At 42.3% G+C, this 27655-nt stretch overlaps 2 protein-coding genes across 6 annotated transcripts in view; one reads left to right on the top strand and one right to left on the bottom strand.

The window, feature by feature from the left end:
• USF3 (upstream transcription factor family member 3) overlaps positions 1-24687 on the top strand; it is a 31415-nt gene extending 6728 nt beyond the window's left edge. For all 4 annotated transcript variants that reach the window (XM_061638154.1, XM_061638163.1, XM_061638172.1 and 1 more), the window contains 4 exons: positions 5714-5742; positions 5912-5994; positions 7039-7135; positions 13129-24687. In XM_061638154.1, the coding sequence (XP_061494138.1) occupies positions 5714-5742; positions 5912-5994; positions 7039-7135; positions 13129-19568 (6649 nt within the window). In that variant the 3' untranslated portion in view covers positions 19569-24687. The remainder of the gene's footprint in view (positions 1-5713; positions 5743-5911; positions 5995-7038; positions 7136-13128) is intronic.
• The window catches only part of SIDT1 (SID1 transmembrane family member 1), a 105545-nt gene continuing 102311 nt past the window's right edge, over positions 24422-27655 (bottom strand). Inside the window, exon 25 of one of the 2 annotated variants that reach the window (XM_061638200.1) lies at positions 24422-27026. In XM_061638200.1, coding sequence (XP_061494184.1) covers positions 26964-27026 — 63 coding nt within the window. In that variant the 3' untranslated portion in view covers positions 24422-26963. The remainder of the gene's footprint in view (positions 27027-27655) is intronic. The other variant, XM_061638191.1, reaches the window with a different exon arrangement.

Raw genomic sequence — 27655 nt, 5'->3', positions numbered from 1 at the left:
GGATTGCCAGTTCCGTCCCCGGCCTTTCTTTACCCCCCCAGCATATGCCAGGTACTTATTTTACCGACCACGGATGGATGGAAGGCTGAGTGGACCTCGACCCCTTTTACCGGAGATTCGACTTCCTCCTTCCGTTGGAATCGAACTCCGGCCGTGAGCAGAGCTTCGGCTGCGTTACTGCCCTTCTCACTCTGTGCCACGGAGGATCTTAGATCTTACCTAACCAGCCTTTTTTCATAAAAGAAGAGTGAGGTCTCCAGTGAGGTCCTTTTTCCATACTGGCAGCAGCTAAAAGGAGTACAATTAGACGCATATGTGACAACATGCTTTGGGCAGTGAAGAAAACTGATCAAAGGGCTAGTGCCAGGTCAGGGTCTATAGGCTGCAGTACAATTTCCAAAATGTCTTTAAAGATGGTGTTCCAAAAGGCTCTCCCCAATGTTTACCCTCACCACACATGGAAGAAAAATCCATTTATCACGCATCTCTGCCAGCAGTTTGGGGACAGGTCCATATTTATTTGCCATAACTTTGCTAGTGTACAGTACAGTGAATGCCACATTCCAAGTCCTGGAATTGAATGTAATTTAACTTTTTGAATTCTGATCTTGTATCCTTTTAAAACTGGTCTTGCATCCCCTAAGTTTCTTAAGGCCTCTCTAGACAAGTTCTGTTACTTCTTGTAAGTACTTAAGATGAATGAATGAATGAATCTTTATTTTTACCACGCCCTTTTTCCAAAGCTGGAACTCAGGGCGGCTTACAGATAAAAACCACATATGGTTAAAAGCATACAAAAATATACAATTAAAATACAATTAAACTATTCACGACATTAAAACCATGAAGCATACACCTAAAATACATTTTTTTTAAAAAAAATAATACAGGTAAAACCATGGGACAATACAACCGACCTTATAGAATCCTATCTTAAATACCTTCTATACTAAAAGCCTGTCGGAATAAAAAAGTCTTTGTCGGCCGACGAAAGGATAGCAAGGGAGGGGCCATTTGTACCTCCCTAGGAAGGGAGTTCCAGAACCTAGGGGCAGCCACCAAAAAGGCCCTATCTCGTGTCCCCACCAAATGCGCTTGACTGAGAGAAGGGACTCTCCTGAAGATCTCAGGGCCCGGGCAGGCTCATATAGGGAGATACGGTCTGACAAATAGCCTGGACTTAAGCCGTGTAGGGCTTTATAGGTCAAAACCAGCACTTTGAATTGTGTCCGGAAACAAACTGAATTGTGCCCAGAAACAAACTGGCAGCCAGTGGCGCTGTTGTAACAAGGGAGTTATATGGTCCCTATAACCAACCCCAGTTAGCACTCTGGCTGCAGCTCTTTGTACCAGTTTAAGTTTCCGAACAGTCTTCTGAACACACCCAAACTGCGAACCTGTGTCTTCAGGGGGAGTGTAACCCCATCCAGCACAGGCTGAATCCCTATTCCCTGATCTGCCTTTCGACTGACCAGGAGCACCTCTGTCTTGTCTGGATTTAATTTCAACTTGTTTGCCCTCATCCAGTCCATCACTGATGCCAGGCACTGGTTTAGGACCAGGACAGCTTCCTTGGCTTTAGGTGGAAAGGAGAAATAGAGTTGGGTGTCATCCGCATACCGATGGCACCGAACCTCAAACCCCCGGATGACCTCTCCCAGCGGTTTCATGTAGATGTTAAATAACACGGGGGATAAAACTGAACCGTGAGGGACCCCATAGGTCAACGGCCAGGGAGCTTAACAGGAATCCCCCAGTACCACCTTCTGGGTACGTCCCTCCAGGAAGGAAGGGAGCCATCGTAACACAGTGCCCCCAAATCCCATCCCGGCAAGGCGGCCCAGAAGGATACCATGGTCGATGCACCACTATTATTATTACTATGTTTCTTAGTCATAAGTAAACCCATGGGTGGCTCTCAGCAGGGCAGAGAATGTATTTTCTCATTGTTAGCCATCTCACCAGCCCCCATAGTTCTTCCTCAGGTTGAAGGGAAGGGAGTTATTGTCCCCAATGGACACTGTTCTGCATAGCCTGCACGGGGTGAGAACTGGTTATAACTTGCATGTTCTCTTTGGTTACCCAAGTACTAGACCCATTATTGATATACAATAAGCTGAGTGCAGGAGGGGGAAAGCGAGTCTGCTCTAACCGCTCGGAACGATAAGCGTAAATAAAATTAAGTCAATTTCCAAAGATATAAAAGGTCATGGTACAGTAGTAATCAGGGCAAGAGCTGCGTTGAAGTCAGAGGTAGAAATGCCTGCCACAATGCTACTGTAGTAAACACATCAAAAATCTGCCACGTGGAACATTATGCCAACAGAGATTCAGCAAGCGCCTTCTGTTTTAACTTTTAAGCGCCTGCTGAAAACCTTTCTGTTCTGTCAGACTCCTGCAGGCAATTAAGAAGATGGGTGGTTTTTTTTGCAACAGTTGGCCTTTGTTTTTGTTGCATTTTTAATGTTTTTATCCTATGGTTGTTTTTTTAACATGTTGTGAACTGCTTTGATGTTTTTAACAAGATAGCTGTATACAAATATTTTTATAAATAAATAAACGAAGCACCACTGGTTGGGGAGCAAAACTATGCCTTTGGCTGTCCATAGGCAAAGGAGGTGCGATTCTTTTGGCAAGGAGGGGCTCACAGTCTTGGAGTCTTTACGTGACCCCAATGATTGCTTTGCTTTTGTGAAGGGAACTCCAGGAGGAGATCAGACCGCGTTAGGTGCCGTATACAGCCCAGATACAGGGCCGAGTGTATTCCTCAAAACAGAGTTACAAATGCTAGAGGAATTCAAACTAGGAGATAGATAGAATTCTAAACAGAGTCCTTAATGAAGATACGGAGAAAAATGGGCAAGTGAAATCATGAGCTAGGCGTACTACCCTCCCCTGCCTGAAATTATACAGGATCATGAGCTAATTGATGCATGGTGTAGCAAGTGTCCCAGTTTAAGGGACTATATATCTTATTCCCTGAGATACCAGATGTACTCTAGGACTGATTATTTCCCAGTGTCTAAAACATTGGAGGCCAGAGTGCTGAATCTGCAGATGCTTCCCCAATACTCTGTGTGCTCTCTCCAAGTCCTCTAGGAACACATCAAGGCAGGTATTCAGTTGCATAAACCATTGGGTTAGGAACATATTCTAGTCCCTCTTCCTTTCTGGCATACCCCTAATTTAGTGAATCCTGTTCTCCTGCTCCTTCATCTGAAGTTGCGAGTTGTCTGCAGCGATTTTCAGCTTTTCTATCTTCAGCTTGTGGCAGAGGCTTAGATCCAGAGTTTTGCTCACCATTTTAGAGATGCCAGCAAGGTGTTAGGAAACTTTTTTTATTTTAACATTCTGCTGGGGAAATAGCTTCTCCCCATTCAAGCTCTAGATCCCAGTGCATTGATTTAAAGTGTTCTATGATCACAGCTTCCACAGACAGCTCCTTTTGTCGGTTCCACACCTTTGGCGGTCTTCTCTGAGTGCCATGTCAGTTTCCTTGTTGCTTGACACCTCAGAGATGTCCAGTTGTTTAGCTGTGAAATCAAATGTGGGAACTTGAGTGTTCCCCCTGTGTTTTCTTAATGTTTACCTCCAGTACCTAGTAGATAATCTATGTACATGTAGTAAACATAACAAATTCTGCATATTGCTAATTTGTGTGTGTAAGTGTGTATCCATGTGTGAGTATGCAGCCCATGACATACCACCAAATATGGCCCTCAGGGTTGCTCATCCCTGTTACAGATTTCTTATAAATATAGAAGCTTCTGCCTAGACTACTGTAATGCACTCTACGTGGGACTACCCTTGAAAACGGTCCAGAAGTTGCAACTGGTACAGAATGCAGCAGCGCGCCTGATTAAAGGCAGCCGCCACCGAGATCATATCACTCCAGTGCTAAAAGAGTTGCACTGGTTACCAGTTGCTTACCGGGCCCAATGCAAGGTGTTGGTTTTGACCTTTAAATCCCTACACGGTTTTGGCCCAGTCTATCTGAAGGAGCGCCTCCAGCATCATCAGCGATGCCGCCTAACAAGATCAGCCTCAAAAGACCTTCTCTCCATCCCACCAGTTAAAACAGCCAGACTGGTGAGGACTAGGGAGAGGGCTTTTTCAGTTGTGGCCCCCACCCTGTGGAACTCCCTCCCAAATGATCTCCGCCATGCGCCTTCTATGATGAGTTTCCGCCAAGCCTTGAAGACCTGGCTCTTTAGGCAGGCTTTTGGGGTGGGCTAGGTTTTACTATTATTGCTTCAGATTTTTAATGTTTAATGTGTTTGTACATTTTATTTTGTACATCGCCTAGAGTGGCTGGACAACCAGCCAGATGGGCGACTTATAAATTTAATAATAAATAAATAAATAATAAATAACATCCCATGCTGTTTAAATCTACGCTAAACCACTGGGAAAAATCATCCACAGCTTTGAGCTTTACTGTCATAATTTTTTAACTTTTTAAAATTATTTTATTGTTTTTAAAACACTTCATCAGGAGGTCCCAGGGCAGGTTATGACAATTCAAAAATACAATATGCAGATGATACCCAGCTGTTAACTCTCATTTCCACCTGCAAATCGCAGGAAGGCTGTGAAACTCTTGAATAGGTGTCTGGAGATAGTTTAGGAGTAGATAAGGGTGAACAAGCTAAGGCTTAATCCAGACAAGTTGGAGATGCTGTGGGTCATGAAGCTGACTGATCTGGATGGGGTTGCACTCCCCTCAAAATATCAAGTTTGTGGCATGGGGCCACTCCTGGACTCAGTGCTCCCTGGTGGCATCTGTGGCTAGGCATGCCATTTACTTGGTTAGACTGGTGCACTGGCTATGACTCTGTCTACACAGACTGGACTTTCCCTCAGTAGTCCATGCACTAGTTGTATATAGGTTAGACTGCTGGTTTTCACAGGGCTGGCTTTGAAGACAGTCTGGAAACTGCAGCTGATGCAGAGTGCTGTTGCTTGATTGCTGGTTGGGGCATAGTGATCAGAGCATGTGACACCAATTCTGTACTAGTTGCACTTGTTACCAGTGTGTTTCTGGGCAAAATGTTGGTTTTAATCTTTTAAGTCCTAAACAGTTTGGGACGGAGGTATTTAAAAGATCAGCTATGATCCTCCCTGGGCATAGAGATTTGCCTCTGAGGCCCTGCGTGTGTGCCCACCTGTGAAGCCAATCTAATTAGCAGGCCCAAGAAATAAAACCACCTCTGTGGTGGATCCTCGATCCCAGACTGTTGAATTCTCTCCGCTCAGAGATGCGCATGGCCTTTATGCTGTGAAATTTTAAACAGCCTTTATAGACCCAGGTTCTTCCAACAGCTTTTTTCTAAAGGCTTTTTCTACTTTTTCTATGTTCCCAAATATAGCTTAATTGTGTTATTACTCTCTGTAACTGTTTTAAATGGCCTTTAAATAATTGTTTTTGCTGCTACTTCGATTTTGATTATTTTAGATAATTATGTTGTGCTTTTATGATATTGTCAGCTGTGCCCCAACAGGTGGCTTATAAATATTTTTTGACTATATTTATATAAATAATGCAAGCCAAATATATATCTTGGGATCTTTACAGTAAATGTGGTTAATTTGCTTTTTTTGGTGCATTTTCTGCCAGAAAGGAAGATCCTTGTATTGTACATCTTCATGGATTTTCAAGAGAATCCTAGGTGGCAAGTCATGTAATTCCGCCTTTTTCTTCTTTTTTTAACAGAAAGAAAAATCGTGAGACTCACAACGCAGGTACAGAGCTTCAGTGTTGCCGCTGACAGAGTGCAGCAGACAGCCCTTTTTGAGCTCTTTCCCCCACCAACATGCAATGATGTGCCTTTGCAATCAAAAGAGAAGCCTTACTGTTTTGAGCATGCTGTCAATGTACTGTTATACATGTTGTGCTTTCTGTTTTTACTAGTGGAGAGGCATCGCAAGAAGAAGATCAATGCTGGAATAAACCGAATTGGTGAGCTAATTCCATGTTCCCCAGCACTGAAACAGGCAAGTGGCTCTTTATAGTAGCTAAATATGCATAGAAATTCGTCTTGAGCTGGTTCACACAATATCTCTCTTGCTTTGCAAGTGACTGTACTAACCTTCCCTAGATATGATGTAGGGAAAAAACCCATGTGATCCAGGCAGTCATTAACATGGCCAGAAACAGTTTCCATGACCATAGTGGGGAGGGGAGAGAGAGAGACTGAATGTTGCTGCCAGAGATATTTGTGGTTGCCTGGATTCCGCAATACATTTGTCAGTGTGACTGCATAGTTGAAGAAGGCCAGGGCTGCACGTGTGGCCAAGAAGTATTTTTCATAAGAGATACAAACATAAATTGGCTTAAAGAAATAAAGCAATTGGCTGAAACAATGTTCAAACAAGCACTATCAGCAATTAATTAAAAAAATTAAATTACTGGCTAAATCTTTATTGAATTATAAATATTAATTATTGCTTTGACAGTCAACAACGTGGTCTTTTAGGTAGTTTTGCTTAAATATATATGCAACAAATACAAAAGATGCCATCTTGTTAATGATTAAACTTTTTTTTCAGAAATAGTTTCTGAGAACCTGACCAATCTTTGCCTTTCAAAAAGCATATCTGTGAGGAAATACAAAATATGAAAAAGATGCTAATGTATACATGTGGATTTTTCAGAAAATTTACTAGGACCCTAAATCGATTGGGATCTGTCTTATTTAGCAAACAAAGTTTAAAATGTATCTCAAAAGGTTTTTCCAATAGTATTTGAATGAAAATATTTTATTAGTAAAAGAAAATCAATACAGCACACCGAATGTGGTTTAAATGTTATATTCTAATGAATTCAAAGCTTTAATATTATTGTTGAAATACTTGTGTATAGTTTGAGACATTACATTTCAATAGCATGTACTTTCCATGCTTAAATATCAGTTTTCAGTGCCTGTCTTTTTTAACAAATGAAAGATAATTTCGGCAACCTTGTCGCAAGCAGGCCTGTATGTACTTCAGATTGAGTCACTAGATGTTTCTCCTAATTATTCACATGCTCCCTTGCAGAGTAAGAACATGATCCTGGATCAAGCATATCAATATATAACAGAAATGAAAAGGCAAAATGATGAACTGCTGTTGAATGGAGGAAACAGCGAGCAAGGTGAATTGGGGGGCTGCCTAGCATTAAGTCAGCTTATTTCATCTCTCCACACAATTAGGGCTGCCACATGGAGATGTTTTGAAGCAACACCTGACCAAAAAAAGTACTTGCCTGGCTTCTTTCTGTGGCTGAATGGCTTGAAATTCTCTTCATTCCCACCCTGCAGTTTCTCCTGTTGTTTCAGGGTGGTAAATCTAAGGCTGCAGTCTAAAACCTAAGACATGAAGGCAACAAGTTCCTGTATTGCATAGAATCATAGAAGTTGGTTTGCCCCCAGAATTACTTAGAGTATATATATGCATTGGAAGCCTTGATAGCTGTCATAGGTGAAGGTTATGCTAGAAGGGTTTGGCCATTCCCAACTTGCAATCGATAGATGGCCTACCTCTCTTTTTCTTGCATTTCAAAGTAAATTGTCTTTTTCTGACAACTGCTCTGCCTTTCCTCTGGAATTGTTACCAATAAATGGAGTCACTGTCCAGTAACTTGAGTGCTTATTGTTGAAACGTTTGTATATCAAATTGTAATTTTCTTTATCCTAATAAAAGTAGTCCCAAAGTTTTTTTTAAAAAAGTATATTTGCTAATTTTATACCTTGCAAACAATATCTTCATCTGGGTGTGCCTATGTGCAAAATTCTTTTTTCCAATACACCTTTTCTACAACGAAGCACAATTAATTCTAAAAAGAGATTGCCAGACTCGTAAATTGTCATGAAAGAACTGCAATTTGATTGTTTTTCAAAGTGAAATTGCCTCTCAGTTATATTTGGTTATTTCATCCAAACAGTATAGAAAGAATAGGAACCGTTTGACTATTCTGCAATGTGGCTGAAACCCAAGTCCCAGTCGTGTCCAGTATATTAGGCTTTCTAGCACGTTGCCTGCACATTAGATGATCCTCTAATTTTTCATGTGACTAAGTATCCTCTTCTTTGGAAAAGTGCAGTGTGGACTGAGCCCCTCGCTCAGGAAGGAAGGAAGCCTGAGAGAATACTAAAGAGTTAAGCCCCAGCTGATAGCCATCAGCCTCAAGTAACACATCATTGGCTGGCAGCAGTAGCTGGGAGGAACCAGCCACACATATAAAGTCAGAGTACCCTAGCGAGGGAACCTGCTCCATGAGCTAGAGGGAGCCCCAGCTGACAAAGCGTCAAGGCGAGTTAAGCAGCAGAGTGAGTTCGGCAGCAGGGCGAGGAGGCCAGGGCCCCCCACTCTGCCCGCCTGTTCCCTGACCTCAACTAAACCGCAGTCTCCAACCCATTGACGTAATAAACCTTAAACAAAACTATGCAGGTAAGAAGCCAGCAGGGGTGTGGGGGCTTTCCAGTGTTTTGCACCGCCTGCAGCATGTACGACTATCTGCCTGTTGGACAGAAGTCGTGGGTGTGCTCTCGGTGCAATGAGCTCCTGGCTCTCCGGGAACGACTTCATTTCCTTGAGGCCAAGGTGGCGGACCTGGAAAAGCTGAGAGAGGCAGAGAGGTGTGTGGAGGAGGCCTTCAGGGACGTTATAGCTGTGTCCCACTCCAACGATGATAGCTCTCCTGCTGTCATGGAGAACGATGGTCTCGGGGAAGGAGAGCATCCAGCTGAGGAAGAGGGAAACGATCCCTTAGAAGGGACCCATTCCTTGGGGGATGAGCAGCTATCCTCTCGTGCCGAGGATATATCTCCAGGGGGTGGAGGGATCCTTGTAGTGGGTGATTCGATCATTAGGAACATAGACAGTGGGGTGTGTGATGGGCGTGTAGACCGCAAGGTGTTTTGCCTGCCTGGTGCGAAGGTTGCGGATATCGCCCGTCGTTTAGATAGTTTGGTAGACAGTGCTGGGAAGGAGTCAGTGGTCGTGGTGCACATTGGCACCAACGACATGGGGAAATGCAGCCGTGAGGTCCTGGAAGCAAAATTTAGGTTGCTAGGTAGGATGCTGAAAGCCAGGACCTCCAAGGTGGCTTTCTCTGAAATGCTACCGGTTCCACGCGCAGGACCAGCCAGACAGGCCCAGCTTCGCAGTCTCAATGCGTGGATGAGACGATGGTGTCGGGTGGAAGGGTTCGGATTTGTTAGGCACTGGGGAACATTTTGGGACAAGCCGGGCCTGTACAAAAGGGACGGGCTCCGTTTGAACCAGAATGGAACCAGACTGCTGGCACTTAAAATTAAAAAGGTAGCAGAGCAGCTTTTAAACTGACTGAGGGGGAAAACCCGACAGGAGCTGAGAAAGGTCCGGTTCGGAATAAACCTCCCCCCGGGATAAAAACCAAAGAAATGATGAAATTTTAAAAGGGGTAGGCCTAGAAGTAGGCATTGTGAGAGCAGGGGCACAGGATATAAATTCAGAAGAGCAAAATTACCACAGGCCTAACCACAAGTGCCAAAGACACTTGAAGAGAGACACTGCTTACAAGTGCCTGTACGCTAACGCTAGGAGGCTCCGAACCAAGATGGGAGAACTGGAGTGCTTGGTCTTAGAGAAGAGCATTGACATAGTGAGCATAACCGAGACCTGGTGGAATGGAGAAAACCAGTGGGATACGGTTATCCCTGGATATAAACTATATCGGAAGGACAGGGAAGGACGTATTGGTGGCGGAGTCGCTCTATACGTGAAAGAAGGCATTGAATCCAGCAAGCTCGAAACCCCAAAAGAGGCAGACTCCTCCACAGAATCGTTGTGGGTGGTGATACCATGCCCCAGGAGGGACTTAATACTGGGAACGATCTATCGTCCCCCTGATCAAAATGCTCAGGGAGACCTTGAGATGAGATATGAAATTGAGGAAGCATCCAAACTAGGAAATGTGGTAGTAATGGGTGACTTCAACTACCCGGACATAGACTGGCTGCATATGTGTTCCAGTCATGACAAAGAAGCAAAATTCCTAGATATTCTAAATGACTATTCCCTAGATCAGTTGGTCATGGAACCGACCAGAGGGACGGCAACCCTGGACTTAATCCTCAGTGGGGACCGGGACCTGGTGCGAGATGTAAGTGCTGTTGAACCGATTGGGAGCAGTGACCACAGTGCTATTAAATTAAACATACATGTAACTGGCCAATTGCCACGAAAATCCAACACGGTCACATTTGACTTCAAAAGAGGAAACTTCACAAAAATGAGGGGATTGGTCAAAAGAAAGCTGAAAAACAAAGTCCAGAGGGTCACATCACTCAAAAATGCTTGGAAGTTGTTTAAAAACACTATATTAGAAGCTCAACTGGAGTGCATACCGCAGATCAGAAAAGGTACCGCCAGGGCCAAGAAGATGCCAGCATGGTTAACGAGCAAAGTCAAGGAAGCTCTTAGAGGCAAAAAGTCTTCCTTCAGAAAATGGAAGTCTTGTCCGAATGAAGAAAATAAAAAAGAACACAAACTCTGGCAAAAGAAATGCAAGAAGACAATAAGCGATGCTAAAAAAGAATTTGAGGAGCACATTGCTAAGAACATAAAAACCAACAACAAAAAATTCTATAAATACATTCAAAGCAGGAGACCATCTAGGGAGACAATTGGACCCTTGGATGATAAGGGAGTCAAAGGTGTACTAAAGAACGATAAGGAGATTGCAGAGAAGCTAAATGAATTCTTTGCATCTGTCTTCACAGTGGAAGATATAGGGCAGATCCCTGAACCTGAACTAACATTTGCAGGAAGGGATTCTGAGGAACAGAGACAAATAGTGGTAACGAGAGAGGAAGTTCTAAGCTTAATGGACAATATAAAAACTGACAAATCACCGGGCCCGGATGGCATCCACCCGAGAGTTCTCAAAGAACTCAAAGGTGAAATTGCTGATCTGCTAACTAAAATATGTAACTTGTCCCTCGGGTCCTCCTCCGTGCCTGAGGACTGGAAAGTGGCAAATGTAACGCCAATCTTCAAAAAGGGATCCAGAGGGGATCCCGGAAATTACAGGCCAGTTAGCTTAACTTCTGTCCCTGGAAAACTGGTAGAAAGTATTATTAAAGCTAGATTAACTAAGCACATAGAAGAACAAGCCTTGCTGAAGCAGAGCCAGCATGGCTTCTGCAAGGGAAAGTCCTGTCTCAGTAACCTATTAGAATTCTTTGAGAGTGTCAACAAGCATATAGATAGAGGTGATCCAGTGGACATAGTGTACTTAGACTTTCAAAAAGCGTTTGACAAGGTACCTCACCAAAGGCTTCTGAGGAAGCTTAGCAGTCATGGAATAAGAGGAGAGGTCCTCTTGTGGATAAGGAATTGGTTAAGAAGCAGAAAGCAGAGAGTAGGAATAAACGGACAGTTCTCCCAATGGAGGGCTGTAGAAAGTGGAGTCCCTCAAGGATCGGTATTGGGACCTGTACTTTTCAACTTGTTCATTAATGACCTAGAATTAGGAGTGAGCAGTGAAGTGGCCAAGTTTGCTGACGACACTAAATTGTTCAGGGTTGTTAAAACAAAAAGGGATTGCGAAGAGCTCCAAAAAGATCTCTCCAAACTGAGTGAATGGGCGGAAAAATGGCAAATGCAATTCAATATAAACAAGTGTAAAATTATGCATATTGGAGCAAAAAATCTGAATTTCACATATACGCTCATGGGGTCTGAACTGGCGGTGACCGACCAGGAGAGAGACCTTGGGGTTGTGGTGGACAGCACAATGAAAATGTCGACCCAGTGTGCGGCAGCTGTGAAAAAGGCAAATTCCATGCTAGCAATAATTAGGAAAGGTATTGAAAATAAAACAGCCAATATCATAATGCCGTTGTATAAATCTATGGTGCGGCCGCATTTGGAATACTGTGTACAGTTCTGGTCGCCTCATCTCAGAAAGGATATTCTAGAGTTGGAAAAGGTTCAGAAGAGGGCAACCAGAATGATCAAGGGGATGGAGCGACTCCCTTACGAGGAAAGGTTGCAGCATTTGGGGCTTTTTAGTTTAGAGAAAAGGCGGGTCAGAGGAGACATGATAGAAGTGTATAAAATTATGCATGGCATTGAGAAAGTGGATAGAGAAAAGTTCTTCTCCCTCTCTCATAATACTAGAACTCGTGGACATTCAAAGAAGCTGAATGTTGGAAGATTCAGGACAGACAAAAGGAAGTACTTCTTTACTCAGCGCATAGTTAAACTATGGAATTTGCTCCCACAAGATGCAGTAATGGCCACCAGCTTGGATGGCTTTAAAAGAAGATTAGACAAATTCATGGAGGACAGGTCTATCAATGGCTACTAGCCGTGATGGCTGTGCTGTGCCACCCTAGTCAGAGGCAGCATGCTTCTGAAAACCAGTTGCCGGAAGCCTCAGGAGGGGAGAGTGTTCTTGCACTCGGGTCCTGCTTGCGGGCTTCCCCCAGGCACCTGGTAGGCCACTGTGAGAACAGGATGCTGGACTAGATGGGCCACTGGCCTGATCCAGCAGGCTCTTCTTATGTTCTTATGTTCTTAACAATAAAGAAATAATAAAATGAAAGCCATAGAAATGCTTCCTTGCTGAGAGGAATTGCAGGCCTGTAATTTTCTTCAGACAGTGAGTTTGTGAAGTTCAGTTAACGTATGCACCTGCCTTCTACTATGTCAGGACAGTTTGCCCATCTGCCCCAATACCATTTGACTCCAACTTGCAGTGAGTCTTCAGGATCTGAGGCAGGGTCTTGCCTTTCCTGCTTCCTGTAATTTAAAGCTAGAGATATCTGGGGTGTGCTGCACAGAACTTTCTAACTCTCTGAGCACGTCTCTGGGTTTCCTCCATTTGATTACATGCTGCAGCAAAAGGGTATGTTGAGGTAATGCTGCTAAAGGGAGCAAGCATAGTATGCATATTTTAATGTGTATTTTAAAACTGTTGTGACCTGCTCTGGGACCTTTGGGTGAAGGGTGGGCAATACATCTAAATAATAATAAGAACCACCCCTAGATGCTGTGTTTTTGTATAGTGCCACCTGCACTTGCTCCCAAAATCAAGACTTTCACAGAATCTTTGATCATTGGGATTTATTTATTTATTTTATTTCATTTGCTCTGCAGCTGAAGAAATAAAAAAGCTCCGGAAGCAGTTGGATGAACTTCAGAAAGAAAACGGGCGCTACATAGCATTATTGAAAGCCAATGACATTTGCCTTTATGATGATCCCACCGTCCACTGGAAACGAAATCTTAAACCTGGAAAAGTTTCTGTTGTTATTCCCAATGATCAGGTGCAAAAGAAGAAGGGAAACCTCAAAAATGCAAAAGTTTCCGTTGTTATCCCTGGTGACCAGCTGCAAAAGAATATCATTGTATATTCCAATGGCAGTCAGCTTGGTGGCAGCAACCAGGGGGCATCTGTCCAAGGAATAACGTTTAACATCAGTCATAATTTACAGAAGCAGACAGCTAATGTTGTTCCTGTCCAGAGGGCTTGCAACCTAGCTACTCCTGTGACCTTATCTAGCATCTATTCCACAGAAATTAAGTCAGGGGTTCAGACTTCCGTTTCTCCACTGTTATCGGGCCCATCAAATCCAGCCAAGAAAATTCTTGAGCACTCTACCTCTGAGAATCAGCAGAGCTTACCTACTGGTTCTAGTGCTGCCAGCTCACTGAATAACTTGCAGCTAGTGAGGATACAGCCTGAAATGCGGAGTTCACCACAAGATGAAGATGACATCTCCAAATCTAAAAATAGACAAGAGACTTCGAAGTCAATGGAGGGAGCAGGTTTGCCCAGTGTCAGCCTGCCTTTCAGTGCCAGTGTGGAAAAATCTCCAGCTCAGCTGGCAGACATAACCCCTAAAGAGGATTCAAGAATTGGGTCCCTAGAAAGCTGTGTTGTTTCTGCAGCTGATACCACTTGTACTCCATCTGTAATGCTCTCCATTGATGGAAAGCCATCCACAGGAAACATCTTCAAAAGTATAGATGTTATAAGTGGCAGCGGAGCATCTGCAGGAGAAGTCCAGAAGGCTGTAACAGAAATTAATGCTTTGCCTGCAACTGCTTTAGATAAGTGGCCTTTTCCCAGTTCTTCAAGCCTTGGCGCTCCAGGTTCCAAAAGCATGGGTGGTGTGACACGAATCACCTCAGCTGGGAACACCCAAACTACTTGGACTACTTTGCAGCTAGCAGGGAATACTGTTCAACCTCTAAACCCTACTCCATCCAACATAAAGACAGCCCTGTTAAATGAGCCAGTTAATGGTGCTAGTATTACGACATCCACTCCTAACAGGATTATGGCAACTACTGCCAGTTTAAATAATCCTTTACCTGTGGGTGAACAAACAGCTGAGCAGATTGTGGTTACTTTGCCTTCCTACTCATCCATACCTATGCAGCCGCTAGTTACCAAGACACAGGTTATAGCCCAATCTGCAGGCAGCCTCCTTCCACTGAATCCAGCCATGCAGGTGATTCAGATGTCCCAGCCGATAGGATCATCGGTCACTGCATCACCTGCTAACCAAAACGTCGTCATTTTCCAGCCTTCAAATGCTACTCCTGGCCCACCAGTGTTGAGAGCTGAAGTCCCCAACCAAACTGTTAGCCAGCAGATTGTAATTATACAAACTGCTAACCCAAATCCTCTCTCCCTTTTCTCTGCTCCACCTCCTCCTATCAGAATGCCTATAAATGGAACCTCTCCCATAGCAACTGCTAGTACTCCTATGCAAAATGCCTCTGGCCCTCATATGTTTGGTGGGAAACATCTTGTCCATATTTTACCAAGACCATCCTCTTCATCATCTTCTTGCTCAACACAAACGCTTTCGGGTGCAATGTCTAACCAACATCTCCTACAAACTATTTCTTTAAATGGGCAGCTGTTTGCATTGAAGCCTGTTAAGTCCTGTTCTGGAGGCTCAGATCAAGCCCCTATGCAAGTTATTCAACCTACCACCAGTGAAGATCCGAATACAAATGTTGCCCTCAATACATTTGGTGCTTTAGCTAACCTCAATCAAAGCATATCACAGATGGCTGGACAAAATTGTCTGCAAGTGTCAATCAGTCAGCCTATCAATCCATCAACAGTCAGTAGCCAAGCCACTTCAAGTAACCGTGTTCTGCCGGCAGCTACAGTAGCATCCTCTTCAGCTGCTGAGAACTCTGTATTAACCAGTGTTTCACATTCAGTGGCTGCTTCTCCCGCAAAAGCTCCCCTTGGTCTGGGCTCAAAATGGTCTAATAAAAGTACTAAAAAATGCTTAGTGGCCAGCAGCAGTCTTGTATGTCAAATGAATTCTTGCAAAGATTTGAAGAAACTTGATAGTGGGAATGTGGAGGCTACACCTGAACATTCAGGAAGTGACATCTTGCTTGAAAACATGCCTGTTAATGTGGTGTTGCAAAACTTAGCCATATCACAAACAAGTAGGAGAACAGCACCTAACGATGTTACCCATAATGATGCTTCTGATTCTCATCCTAAGGAGAGACTGAGAACAGAAGAAGATACAGAGTCTACTGTGGCATCTGACCTGAATGCAGCTGTAGTGCCGAGATCATTACCCTCTGAATCAGTTGCATTGGGACAGTTTGAAGTGGTTGCTCCCATTTCCAAAGATTGTGCTTCTCCACCTCTCCAAATATGCATACCTCAAACTAATTCAGCAACAAATGCTAAATTATCAGAACCATCCAAATGCATTTCCACCAGCCCCTTAACATCATCTTCTGACTCGCTGGTTACAACTTCTCATATTACTGGGACATCTGTGACAAACAGTGGAACAAGTGCAGACAGTGTTCCCAGAACAGAGGTATCAGAGATCTGTAGGGTAGAGCAAAATTGTTCCATTGTAATGCAAGCCAATGATTTGTTAGAAGAACAAGGCCTGACTAAGATTTTCTCTGATTTTAGTAAAGTGGGAGAAGCTGTACAAAAAAACTTTTCGGTCCAAGTAGAGCACCCTAATTTTCACACCCCAAACATTAAATCAATTATAGACTCAAATGACTTGGCAGAGAAGGAGGAAGGACTCTTGCTGGTAAACACCCAAGAGGAAAATCTTGCACAATCTCATTCCTGCACCTCTGAACAAGAGACAGCCACTGCTAACAGACAATCAGACTCGCCAATGTCAACTAGCTCAGGCAGCAGTTGTGGCTTCTCCGTTGCATCAATGTTGCCAGACTCGTGTAGGGAAAATGTTCCCAACAGCACTGCAGTGAATACATATAACAGCTGTACATTTTCGGAGCAAACAGATATTGTAGCTTTGGCAGCGAAAGCAATTTTTGACCAAGAGACCCATGCAAAAGGTATAGGGGCAGTGTCAGCAGCTGCTGCTTCCAAGGCTGATGAAGTGGTATCTCTAGGAAGAGACCAGTCTTTTAAGTCTCACACCATTAAAAATACAGACCAGATTGAGACAACACCAAGAACTTTCAGCACCCAGAATTCAGTGCAAATAAACATTGATAGGTCAGTCGAAAAACAAAGCTGTTCTGTTGGAGTGGAAATGTCCAATGTAACATTGCAAATCCCAACCTCTCAGTCTTCAAGCACATCAAGCTTGAGTGTCAATAATCTCATCCATCAAAGCTGCATCATCCATCCTGGTGTAAGCTGCTCAGGTTTACCCTCAGCTTCAGACCAATCAACAGTTCCTGTGACCATGACTCCATCTTTGCCTGATACTTCATATATGAATCAGTCTCCGGGACATTCTCCAGTGCTAATGACAAATTATGCTTCAGAACAACTGTCTGCTATTCAGACCAGCACTATGCAGGCTCCTCAGATGCATGAGGCACACTTAAAGCAGCAGAGCCAGGAAAACCGCAAAGATTCTGCCAAGCGTTCTGTTCAAGAGGATCACCTGCTTTCCACGTCAAAGAGACAGAAACACTGCCAGACGGCGCCTCTGCGGCTTGAAGGTATGGCTTTGCTAAACCAAACAACCAATGATCTTTCAGATCAAAATCGAATTCTTGTCAACCAGATCCCTTCCAATCCATCCAATCTGGCAGCATCGGGGAGTAGTCAAGCACGCGCTGATAGTCATAGCCGGTTATTCCCAACCAGCAATTTTGTGGCACCCTCTCTGAGGCAAGCTGAAATTCAGTGTAATTCTCAGCCTTCTGCTTCAGATCAGGCAGGACAACATCTACAGCCACTTCAACATGCTTCTAGTCAAGGAATGGCTCATCTTCACAGTAATCATCCATATATAAAGCAGCAACAACAGGCTGGACAGTTAAGAGAGAGACATCAGTTGTATCAACTCCAGCATCACATTTCTCATGCAGAAAGCCCTATCCATTCTCAAGCCCTCAATGTCCACCAGCAAAGAGTAATGCATCAAGAGGTACAAATGCAAAAGAAAAGAACCCTTATCCAAGCAGCCCAACCCACCACCCTTAATTTACAGCAGAAGCATCATGGAAATGACCAATCACGATCAAAGAGCAACCAGTCTCATCCCCATCACCCCCAAATGCAGCAGATGCAGCAGCACTATACATCTTCCCAGCCTGAGAAGACATGTGAGAACCCCACTGTGAGCAGAACTCACCATAACCATCCTCAGAACCATCTGAATCAGGATATTCTGCATCAGCAGACGCCAGATGTAGGCAACAGACAGCCAGGTTCTGGAGTTTCTTCTGAACATGTGCCAGGACATAGCCAGATGCAGAGACTTATGACCTCCAGGGCTTTGGAGCAGCAAATGGTGTCCCAACCTAGTAGTATCACTAGGTCATCAGATATGACCTGTGTCCCCCACAGACAAGAACGAAATAGAGTTAGCAGTTATTCTGCAGAGGCACTTATTGGGAAGTCCCCCTCCAATTCAGAGCAAAGGCAAGGAATATCCATTCAGAGCTTGAGGGCTTCAGATAATCTTGAAATGAGAAATTACCTTGATGTATCTAGGAATAAAGGATTGGTAATTCATAACATGCAAGGTCGCATGTCTGTAGACCATACAGTTGGACCAGATGTGCAAAGGCTCTCTGAGTGCCAGACCTTCAAGTCAAACAGCACTAATCAGCAGTTTGATCTTCAATCCTCAAGGAACAGTGAAATAGGTACCTCAATGTCCTCCCTCAGAGGCATGCAGACACAGGCATTTCGAGTTGCTCAAAATGCCGGGCCACCCATAGACAGACAGAAGAGGTTGTCCTATCAGCCAGTTCAGGGCATTTCAACAGGAAATCCTCTTCCTCCTGCAAGGGACAATGAAAATACATGCCACCAAGGTTTCATGCAGAGTTTACTTATCCCCCATCTTGGAGATCAAGTCAGTGGGAGCCAAAGACCACTTTCAGAGCATCAGAGAAATCCACAGTGTGCCACTTCTGTTGTTGAATATAATTGCCCCCCAGCAAGAGACAGTATTCACATTCGAAGAGAAGGTGATGGTCAGAACAGGGAAAGTTGTGACATGTCTCTTGGTACTATTAATAATAGGAACAATTCATTAAATATTCCTTTTTCAAGTTCCTCTGGAGATATTCAGGGTCGCAATACAAGCCCCAATATTTCCAAATCCAATCCCATGAGAATGACAGAAAGTCATGGAACCAAGGGTCACATGAATGTTCCAGTTTCCAGCAATGTTCATGGAGTTGTCCGACCTCCTCTCCCGCACCCTCCAGTCTCTCGTGGGAATGCTGACCAAATTCCACCATCAGTTCGTCAGCCAAATTCTTCAGTTACTCAACGTTCAAGACATCCTCTCCAGGATAATGGTGGTTCTAAAATTCGCCAACCTGAAAGAAATCGTTCTGGAAATCAAAGACATGGGAATGTGTTTGATCCTAGTCTTCCCCACCTTCCTTTGGCTGCCAGTGGTAGTATGATCCTTGGAAGGCAACAACCTGCTCTAGAAAAAAGAGGCAGCATTGTGCGATTCATGCCTGAGGGACCACAAATGTCGAATGATGGTGCAGCTCCTGATCAGCACAGTCTGTCCCAAAACTTTGGATTCCCTTTTATTCCAGAGGGTGGAATGAATCCCCCAATAAATGCCAATACGTCATTCATTCCACCAGTGACTCAATCCAGTACTACTCGAACACCAGCCCTGATTCCAGTGGACCCCCAAAATACGTTGCCATCTTTTTATCCACCATATTCTCCTGCCCATCCCACCTTGTCCAATGACATTTCAATTCCTTATTTTTCTAATCAAATGTTTCCTAATCCAAGCACAGAGAAATCAAACGGTGGAAGTTTAAACAATCGGTTTGGCTCTATTTTGTCTCCTCCCAGACCAGTGGGCTTCGCTCAACCAAGTTTCCCCCTTCTGACGGACATGCCCCCAATGCATATGGCCAATTCATCTCACTTGTCCAATTTTAATTTGACTTCTTTGTTCCCAGAAATAGCTACAGCCCTTCCTCCAGATGGTTCAGCAATCTCACCTCTGCTCTCTATAGCAAACACTTCTGCTTCTGACTCTTCCAAGCAATCATCAAACCGGCCTGCTCATAACATAAGCCATATTCTAGGTCACGATTGCAGTTCAGCTGTATGAAAAGTAGTGATCTAGGAGCTAAGAATGGTGGGTTATTTTGTGTGTGTAGTATGCATTTTTGTGTATACACAGGCGTGTGTACATGTGTGCATTTGAGGTTGCCATCCTTGAAGAGACCACTTATAGCATCACTGTTTGTCAGGAGTATGTATACAATGGTAGGTGCTTCTGCATTCCTACATACCCATGTTGCTAACTCAAAGTAGTGGTGCCTATCTCAATGCTTACTAGTAAGAGTAAGAATGCAACACCTTGATCTGTCTTAATAGAGTTCCAGACTGTTATCCCCAGTGCCAAGATGTGCCCTGTGCAAAATAAGACCAGGGAAACAAACTATGAAGAGCCTCATTTATAATTCCTGGAGAGTAGTTTTTATTTTATTTTTTGTTCCAAGATGTAGATTCGCAAGGGCCTCAAGCACACCCCATATTGGTACCAAGGTTTTGAGTTGACTCATGCTAGATCACTTTGATTGCTTTTTGTGTTGAAGCTTTATAATAGACATATTTCATAGGGCTAATTTATGTGATAAATTTTGATGGACACGTGAGTTTAATGCCATGCCATCTTCTGAGGAGCTGTATTCATGTTTTGTGTAATGGAAAATATTGCTTCTCTTCTAAAACATGTAGTTTAATGCCTTGCTCCTGAGGGATTTTTTTACTATTGATAATATTTATTCCTGCTAACAATTCATAGCATTTTAAAAATTGTACTATATGTTGATTTCTTCCCCTAGACATGGCATTCATTCTTGCTGTTACTGGTTCTATGCTGTGAGTTTCTCAGGGTATCCTTTTTGTGTCTTGTTTAACACTTTCTTAAGGAGAAGCGTTATCTTCCCATTTTACCCTTGTTAATGTTTTTCTTTACTTTTTCCTCAGATTAGTTTACTCTTATAACATGAAAGCATATAATATGAACATATTGTGTGACAAATATTGTTGGGTAAGACTGTAGGTAAATGCAAAATTAATATTAAGTGCTAATTTAAATGTATTACTTTGCACTTAGAAAGCACCTTCTATCCAAGCTAGAGACTCTTTGGTGGGAGTGGAAAGAGGAGTGTGTGAGGGTTTAAGCACCTGGCAAATTGGGATGATCTTGGTGGAGTTAGTTAAGAGTGGAGATGAAAAATGGTGGGTTTAAAAAAAATTGTTGGTAATTTAATATATGAAATGTGGCAAGTAACAGGTGATTGGCTTTTTTTCTCTCATAATTACTACAAACACTATTTTTATGCACCCCTTTGGATTGTCCAAAACAGACAGCAATATTGTTTCAAAGAGTCTTCCTCAGCTGCTGGAAGCCAGACTACAACAGTGGCAAATAATTGGCCCGGGCTATTTCCTTGATGAGTTGCTAATTTTTTTGCTTGAGCTTCTTTCTGTAAGTCCCACAAACAGATAGCCAGAACTTTTATCCATTAAGTTGGCAAACGTACTCCCATGTGTGTGGGATTCCCTGCCCAATGAGGTAGCATACCAAGGGATCTTAGAATGGTATAGTGCTTAGTACATGTGCTGAAGGTACAGCATGGTCTTGGAATGGTGATTCAGCAATGCAGTGTCTTCAGCAGCACCAGCTCTGTTTTGGGCCTCCTGTTTCAGAACAGGTGTCATTATGAGAATTGTAATCTTGCATGAGAAATCTGAAGTGGCTAGTTTAGTCAGATTAGATAGTAGGAATATCCACCAGCTCACGTTTCTACATAGTTGTATACCTCAAAAAATTCAGTTGGCCAAACTGTTTAGAAGATAACTTTATAGTATTGCAATGGTCCGTTTTACAAAAAGTAAGGAAAGACAGAGTGGAAAGGCTTCCATGGGGCTACATGATGAATGCCTGAGAACAGAGAGAGTTTGAATCTTGTGCTCTGGCTTTCTGCTGAAATGTACATCTGAAAGAAAGGTATGAAATCTAATCACTGATTTAGAAAAGTATATTTCTGTTTTGAGGGATGTGTCATCATTTTGCTCTGGAGTACAATTGTCTTTATGCACATCAGTTTTCTCCTGTTGCTCACCTTTTGAGGGTAGGACCCACAGCACATTGCTTTCTTCTGGCTCCAGTTAGGGTAACTGCCACATACATCCTGTCAGTCAGGCAAAACAAGCTATTTCCTCTTGGAAGCCGGTTTGTGAAGGTAAACTTGGCGCCACAGGTCAGAGCTTGCGCTTAGCATATGGGGGGGGGGAAATATCTTTGTGGTGATTTCACTTCACAGGCTTTGCAGGGCCATTCAGCCTGGTTATCTGGGTTTCCTTCCAAGCGCTTGGACCATTCATCATGGTCTGAAAGGAGGGATGTTACCATAGTTGTAACAGAGAACTTGATTTCATGTATATTGTCCCTGCTCGAGAAAAGTATGAATATAGTCATTATTTTCAAAGGGCATACTAGCATTATGAGGCATGTGAATGTATGTGCAGACATGACATGGATTCTAACATAATTTATTTTAAAACAATTTCCAAATGACCAGTCCTTTAGATTCTTCATGGCATACTTCAGGCCAGCTACTTAGTTCACTGTGGAGACTTCTCTGTGTTGTAGTGAGATTTAAGAATTTACAGATATGCTAGAGTTGGCCCAGAGCTGAATCACCCTTCATATCCATTTCATGAATATGATATAATATTACTTGGATAATATCTGAAATTAACATCTGAATATTTCTTCAAAGACTTTCATTGCAAGAAAGTATGTTAATTCTTACGTCACTTTTACTTATTAATGGAGTCATTCTTTCTTCGTGCTCTCTTCAGTCTAGGAGGAGTTGCCGAATTCCTTAAAAATCCTTGACTATTGAGCCTGTTTAATAGACGTGGTAATTTTGTTTTGTTTTTGTAGAAGCCCTATCTCAATTGCTGACAGAAAAGTCAACAATTCAACTCAATTCCAATCAAATTCCCAAAATTTCTATATATAATTTAATTCTATATCATATTGCACTAGTAATTAAAGGGAGCACAGTGTGTTAACTTTTTTTTCTGTTGTAGACCCAATGCTACTAGAGGGTGGAAGAGGCTCTTTCTAGACCATTGCTGTGCTGCTTGTTGTATACACATACCAAATGCCTGTTGTGTAAAATGTTATTTTAAAAAATAATTAGCACACATGGATTTCTCCAAAAATTATGAACCTTTTTTTAAAAATTGTTTTTCATTTTTGGCTTCTTTATATAATTAATCTGGTCTTACAAACTGAATGGAAACAAAACCACTTTATGGACATTATAATGTTGTGCCTTGACTGCATTGGTATTGCCTCAGTTAATTACTATATAGCTTTAACCACCCTTCATCCCCCCCAAAAAATTAGTTGATTATGCTGTATAACTGGTGGTTATGTGGAACAGGTTACTACTTGCCATCTCCTAGGACTGAGAAGAATCAGATTCTTTCATCATTTTGCATCAGGCGTATTTAGTTAAAATGTTTAAATAACAAGTAGGCGATGGGGAAACTTGGGAATGACTTGCCCAAGGCCTTATGGAGAGTTAGAGACATGTAAGAATCCAAGGTTTCCTGAGTTACCTTTTAATACTGTAAATTTGTCATAGAAGATCATTTCTGTGCAAAAGGTTGTGCTTGGGTTTTGGGACTCCTGGGATTCTATACAAATTCACTATAAATTGGTAGAACATGGCTAATGTGCAGATGAGGAAAGGGCTCAGGCAGGCTATTCAACTACAATTAAAAAAAAGTATTTTCTTTTGAGCCAATTTGTTTTCCACTTCAAGTTATCACAAGTCTGTAATGCTGGGAGGGTATATATTTTAAATTCTGTAACTTGGTTTATATTATCCACTTTTTGACAATAGATGGAAAAAATTAAGACTACCAACTTTTCAGTATGTACTGTGACAGAAACCAGTAGGCCACTCTCTTGTGGGCTTTATCTACATTGAATCTTCTTAGTAGAACTTTCTGGTAGACACCACTGTAGCAGATCACTGCTAATGTGCACCTTAGTGCTGATAAGACATTTTTTAAATGTCTGTCTTGATGTTGTCTAGCGTGGCAGTTTTGCAGTTTCAAGTGCTGGAGGAGCTGGAATTACTGAGAATTATATTTAGCTGCAAATTGACTGCCCTCAGTAGACTACATGGAGTACAAAGGGCTATAAGGTCTGCAAGTTCAGTTGCGTCTTCTTTAAGGCGGCAGTGCTCTTCAGAAAAGAGCAAACATACAGATAATGTCTGTCTTTGCAATATATTCCAAACATATTTGTCTCTTACATATTACCGAACCATTTATAGCTTTATATTCTTAATAGTGTTGTCCAATTTTGTAATCTTATCTAAATTATGTCACCTTACAACACTTAGATGAATGATTCAACCTGCTTCAGGAAGTTAAATATAAACATCTCACTGGCACATATAGATGAGTTGTATGTAAATGTAGAAGCTTTAAGAGAGTGTGCATATCACGTGTTTGTTTCTACTGGGCATAAGCAACCAGCCCTTGCTCTTTTAATGGGAGCAGTTATGCAAAACTGGATGCCATGCAGGATGATAGGCTGCATAACATCAAGTTTGGGCAGATTACTTCATCTCCAAGCCACATGCAGCTGTGATCAGATCCCTTATGGGTTCCTCAGACATACAAGAGTCAGCTATATTCCCCCTCTTGAAATTAACAAATGTATTATCTTGATTTGTGCCACAATTTTTCTGCTGTGCATCCTCTCAAATTCTACATACAGCCCCCTACCCCCAGAGACTTTCCAGCCCTAGTACAGAAATGTGTGATAATACTGATCAGGAACATGAATTATTATTGTAAATAAGATTTTGTTATGTTTATTTTGACATCTTTTTACAAACTTGTTGCTTTCAGATGTAAATATTTACAACAGTGATTTTGATGAAAGTTCAGATTTTTATTAAGTGCAACATTTTATTGATTGTAAAAATTGTACAGATATGAACAAAATGGTACTTTATTTTAAAAAACATACAGTTTGTGTACTTTCATTTTTGTGTGCTGTATATACTTTGTGGTTCCTCTTCCTGGAAAAAAACCAAACAATGCCTGCAATCTTGTGCTTAAATCTTAGGTGCAAGTTGCAGCCAAAGCTACATAAACCTGTAATTTTAAAGAATTTAAAGTCAACAAATTCCATTTGTGGTTTTCCACTAATTTTGACTTCTCTGAGTTGCCTACTTCCTCTGTGTGGATGCATTTATTTTAAGTTTCACATCATAATGTCTGTTTTTTTTACAAACTGGGTCCATATGCTTTCACATTCCTCTTCAGTCCATCAGAACCTTTGTGGCTAGCTGATCCAAATTTTGTCTGTCTGTTAAGACACCCCAACCCTGGATAATTGCTTGGGGGATGTGACCCAAAAAAAGGGGCCTAGTTTGGCCTTATCTCCTGGGGTTCTTCTTTTTAATGCATTGGGCTCTGTGAAACAAAGTAAGTATGTTGGGCTACGTGTCTAAAAAGTGGCCTGCATGAAAATGAAAGGCTATAAATTATACATAATTTATAGACCAGAAACACAAGGTAACAATGAAAAAATTAAATACTTAGGATTTATATAATACATGTACCCAGATAATACACATGACATAGCCAAAGTGTTTCACTTACATTACATCAGAAATCTAATAGCCATAGAGTGGCTAATATTTTATCCACTGATAGGGATGGGGTCCTGAGGCTCAGAGAACAGAGTTGTGCCCGCAGCTGCCTACTGAGTGAAATTTGAACCAGGGCCTTTCTACTCCATACTGTACATTGTTGGCCATCATATGCTGCACCAGTTTTATCAAATACATACAACAGTTTATTAGCAAGTATTTGAAGAGGAGTTCAGGGCTACAACCACTTCAGACTCTGAGTTGCACTTCAGGGTAGCAGACATGGAGGATGTGCAAGCCTGTGGTAGAGTAGAAGCAGTTTGTTTTTTTGTCTGGTTTAGTTGATGGTATAAGAATAGAAGGAATCTTGTTTTGAATTCTCAGGTTTCCTTTAAACAGCTGCAAGCTGATGACATTTGACACAGTGACTTCATGAAACACATCAGTGCAGAATTTCAGTAGTTGGTAGGTAAAGGTATCCCTGCACTTATAGTGCGAGTCGTTTCCGACTCTTAAGGAGACGCCTGGCGACGTTTACTAGGCAGACCGTATATATGGGGTGGGATTTCCAGTTCCTTCCCTGGCCTTTCTTTACCCCCACAGCATATGCCAGGTACTCATTTTACCGACCACGGATGGATGGAAGGCTGAGTGGACCTCGACCCCTTTTACCCGAGATTTGACTTCCTCCTTCCGTTGGAATTGAACTCCAGCCGGGAGCAGAGCTTCGGCTGCGTTGCCGCCGCTTACCACTCTGCACATACGGTGCTTGCATATAAAAATACTTTTGGCCAGGTAAGCAGAGAGGACAATCTGAGCTAATTTAATAGCTGGTGTAAGAATCAAAAGTAGAAAAGCCAAATATTTCTATAGATTCAATTGACATAACGTTTGAATAATTGCTACAACCTTCCCTAGTAATGCAACTTGGCTGAGCATTTAAGAAGAGAACCAAAACTTATCATTTCAGCCAAAAGGCTTTATAATTAAAAAAAATGGTTTTAGAACTCATTACATATGATGGCAGAGTGAGGAGTGGGAGATTCTGGATGAGAAAAGAGCATGTGTGTTACCATGATAGAGCAAGACTGAAAAAGTGCTTTCTGAGGTGTGCTCCTCCCCCTGAAAGAGAGGAATGATGTGCTCTGACAATTTCCTAAGAAATGCCTTCCAGAGGAAGAAGAGGGAGTATTTTTAAAGTAAAAAAATTTTTTTGGCCATCTTATAATAATTAACAGAAAACCTGCAGATATCTTGTACAGGGGCAGATATGATGCGCCAATGTAAATTAATAGTGACAAATTAAGCAGTTGAGTCCAAGTACCAAAAAGAATAATAACTTACAATAGATATTTGTCAGAAGAACCACAGACTAAGAACCATAGTTTAAAGGGTCAATACATGCTTGCTTTTTCAGAACAAGGGGTCTTACCACCATTACACTTGCACTGCCTCAAAACAGCAGGCATTGTGCAAGTTTCACTGCCATCCACCAAAAATTAAAACATTGGGAGGACATTTTATCCTTTGTAAGAATTCTAGTAAGCAGTTAAGAGAATCTGCAAAGGCCGAGCAGTTAACTTCTCTCAGCAATACTAGCTGGCTGGTGCATGAGTTGCAAGAAGATCTTTTTGCTCTCGTCAGGTCTTCCTATATGCCAGTTGTTTAAACAAGTTTATTCCCAATGTGTACTTGGGAATATGCGTACACTGACAAATTTGTTTTCTATCAACTGTTCTGGCTGGCAACAATATTTGAATAAGCAGCACAAAAAATAATTCTTGCCCTCATCCTGCGGCTCAGAAGACAGGTATCTTGTCTCTCCGCACAGAATCCAAGTCATCATCCAGAGTAAGCAGGACCTAGAACAAGCAAGGCAAAGACTGGAGTCTTTAAACTTTGAAAAGAGACTTAGGCATGTCTCCTGCTTTGCAGGAACTAAAGACCAAGGACTCATTAAGAATTCATGTATATTTAACCTGGAATACAATGGTGTACAAGTCTACTCAGAAGTAAGTCCTTTTGTGTTTAATGGGGCTTAATTCCAGGTACCTGGGTACAAGATGATAGCCTAGACTTTGGAGTTGGCTTTGGGGAAAAACAGGATTCTTGTGCCTTTAACAGCTGTATGGTAGGCAGAAATTCAACAGGTCACGCCCTTTTAATATAGAAACATGATTATGGAGAAAGCATCATAACTCTCTAATTTTGTGTTTTGTTATGGCCCCATGGCAGCCATTTTGTGATTGGTGCCCCCAGCACACACTCAAAATTTGAAATGTACCCTCTGGTCCAAAAAGGTTGGTGGCCTCCTGCCTTAGGCAGTCTGGGTTGCCCTTTGGAGTTCCATCCCCTCACACAAAATGATTTCTGATAGACATCTCAATTATCAGCCCACCCACCATTCAAACATTGCCTAGCTCTTGTTAGTACTGAAGGCACTTGTAAACAGTAAACATTTAAACCTGTACAGCTTAAAACACACCAACAT

Source organism: Rhineura floridana, chromosome 1 (assembly GCF_030035675.1).
Source record: "Rhineura floridana isolate rRhiFlo1 chromosome 1, rRhiFlo1.hap2, whole genome shotgun sequence".
Taxonomy (NCBI): Eukaryota; Metazoa; Chordata; class Lepidosauria; order Squamata; family Rhineuridae; genus Rhineura; species Rhineura floridana.
Note: the sequence above shows the minus strand (reverse complement) of the source record. Positions and strands in the feature narration are given on the sequence as shown.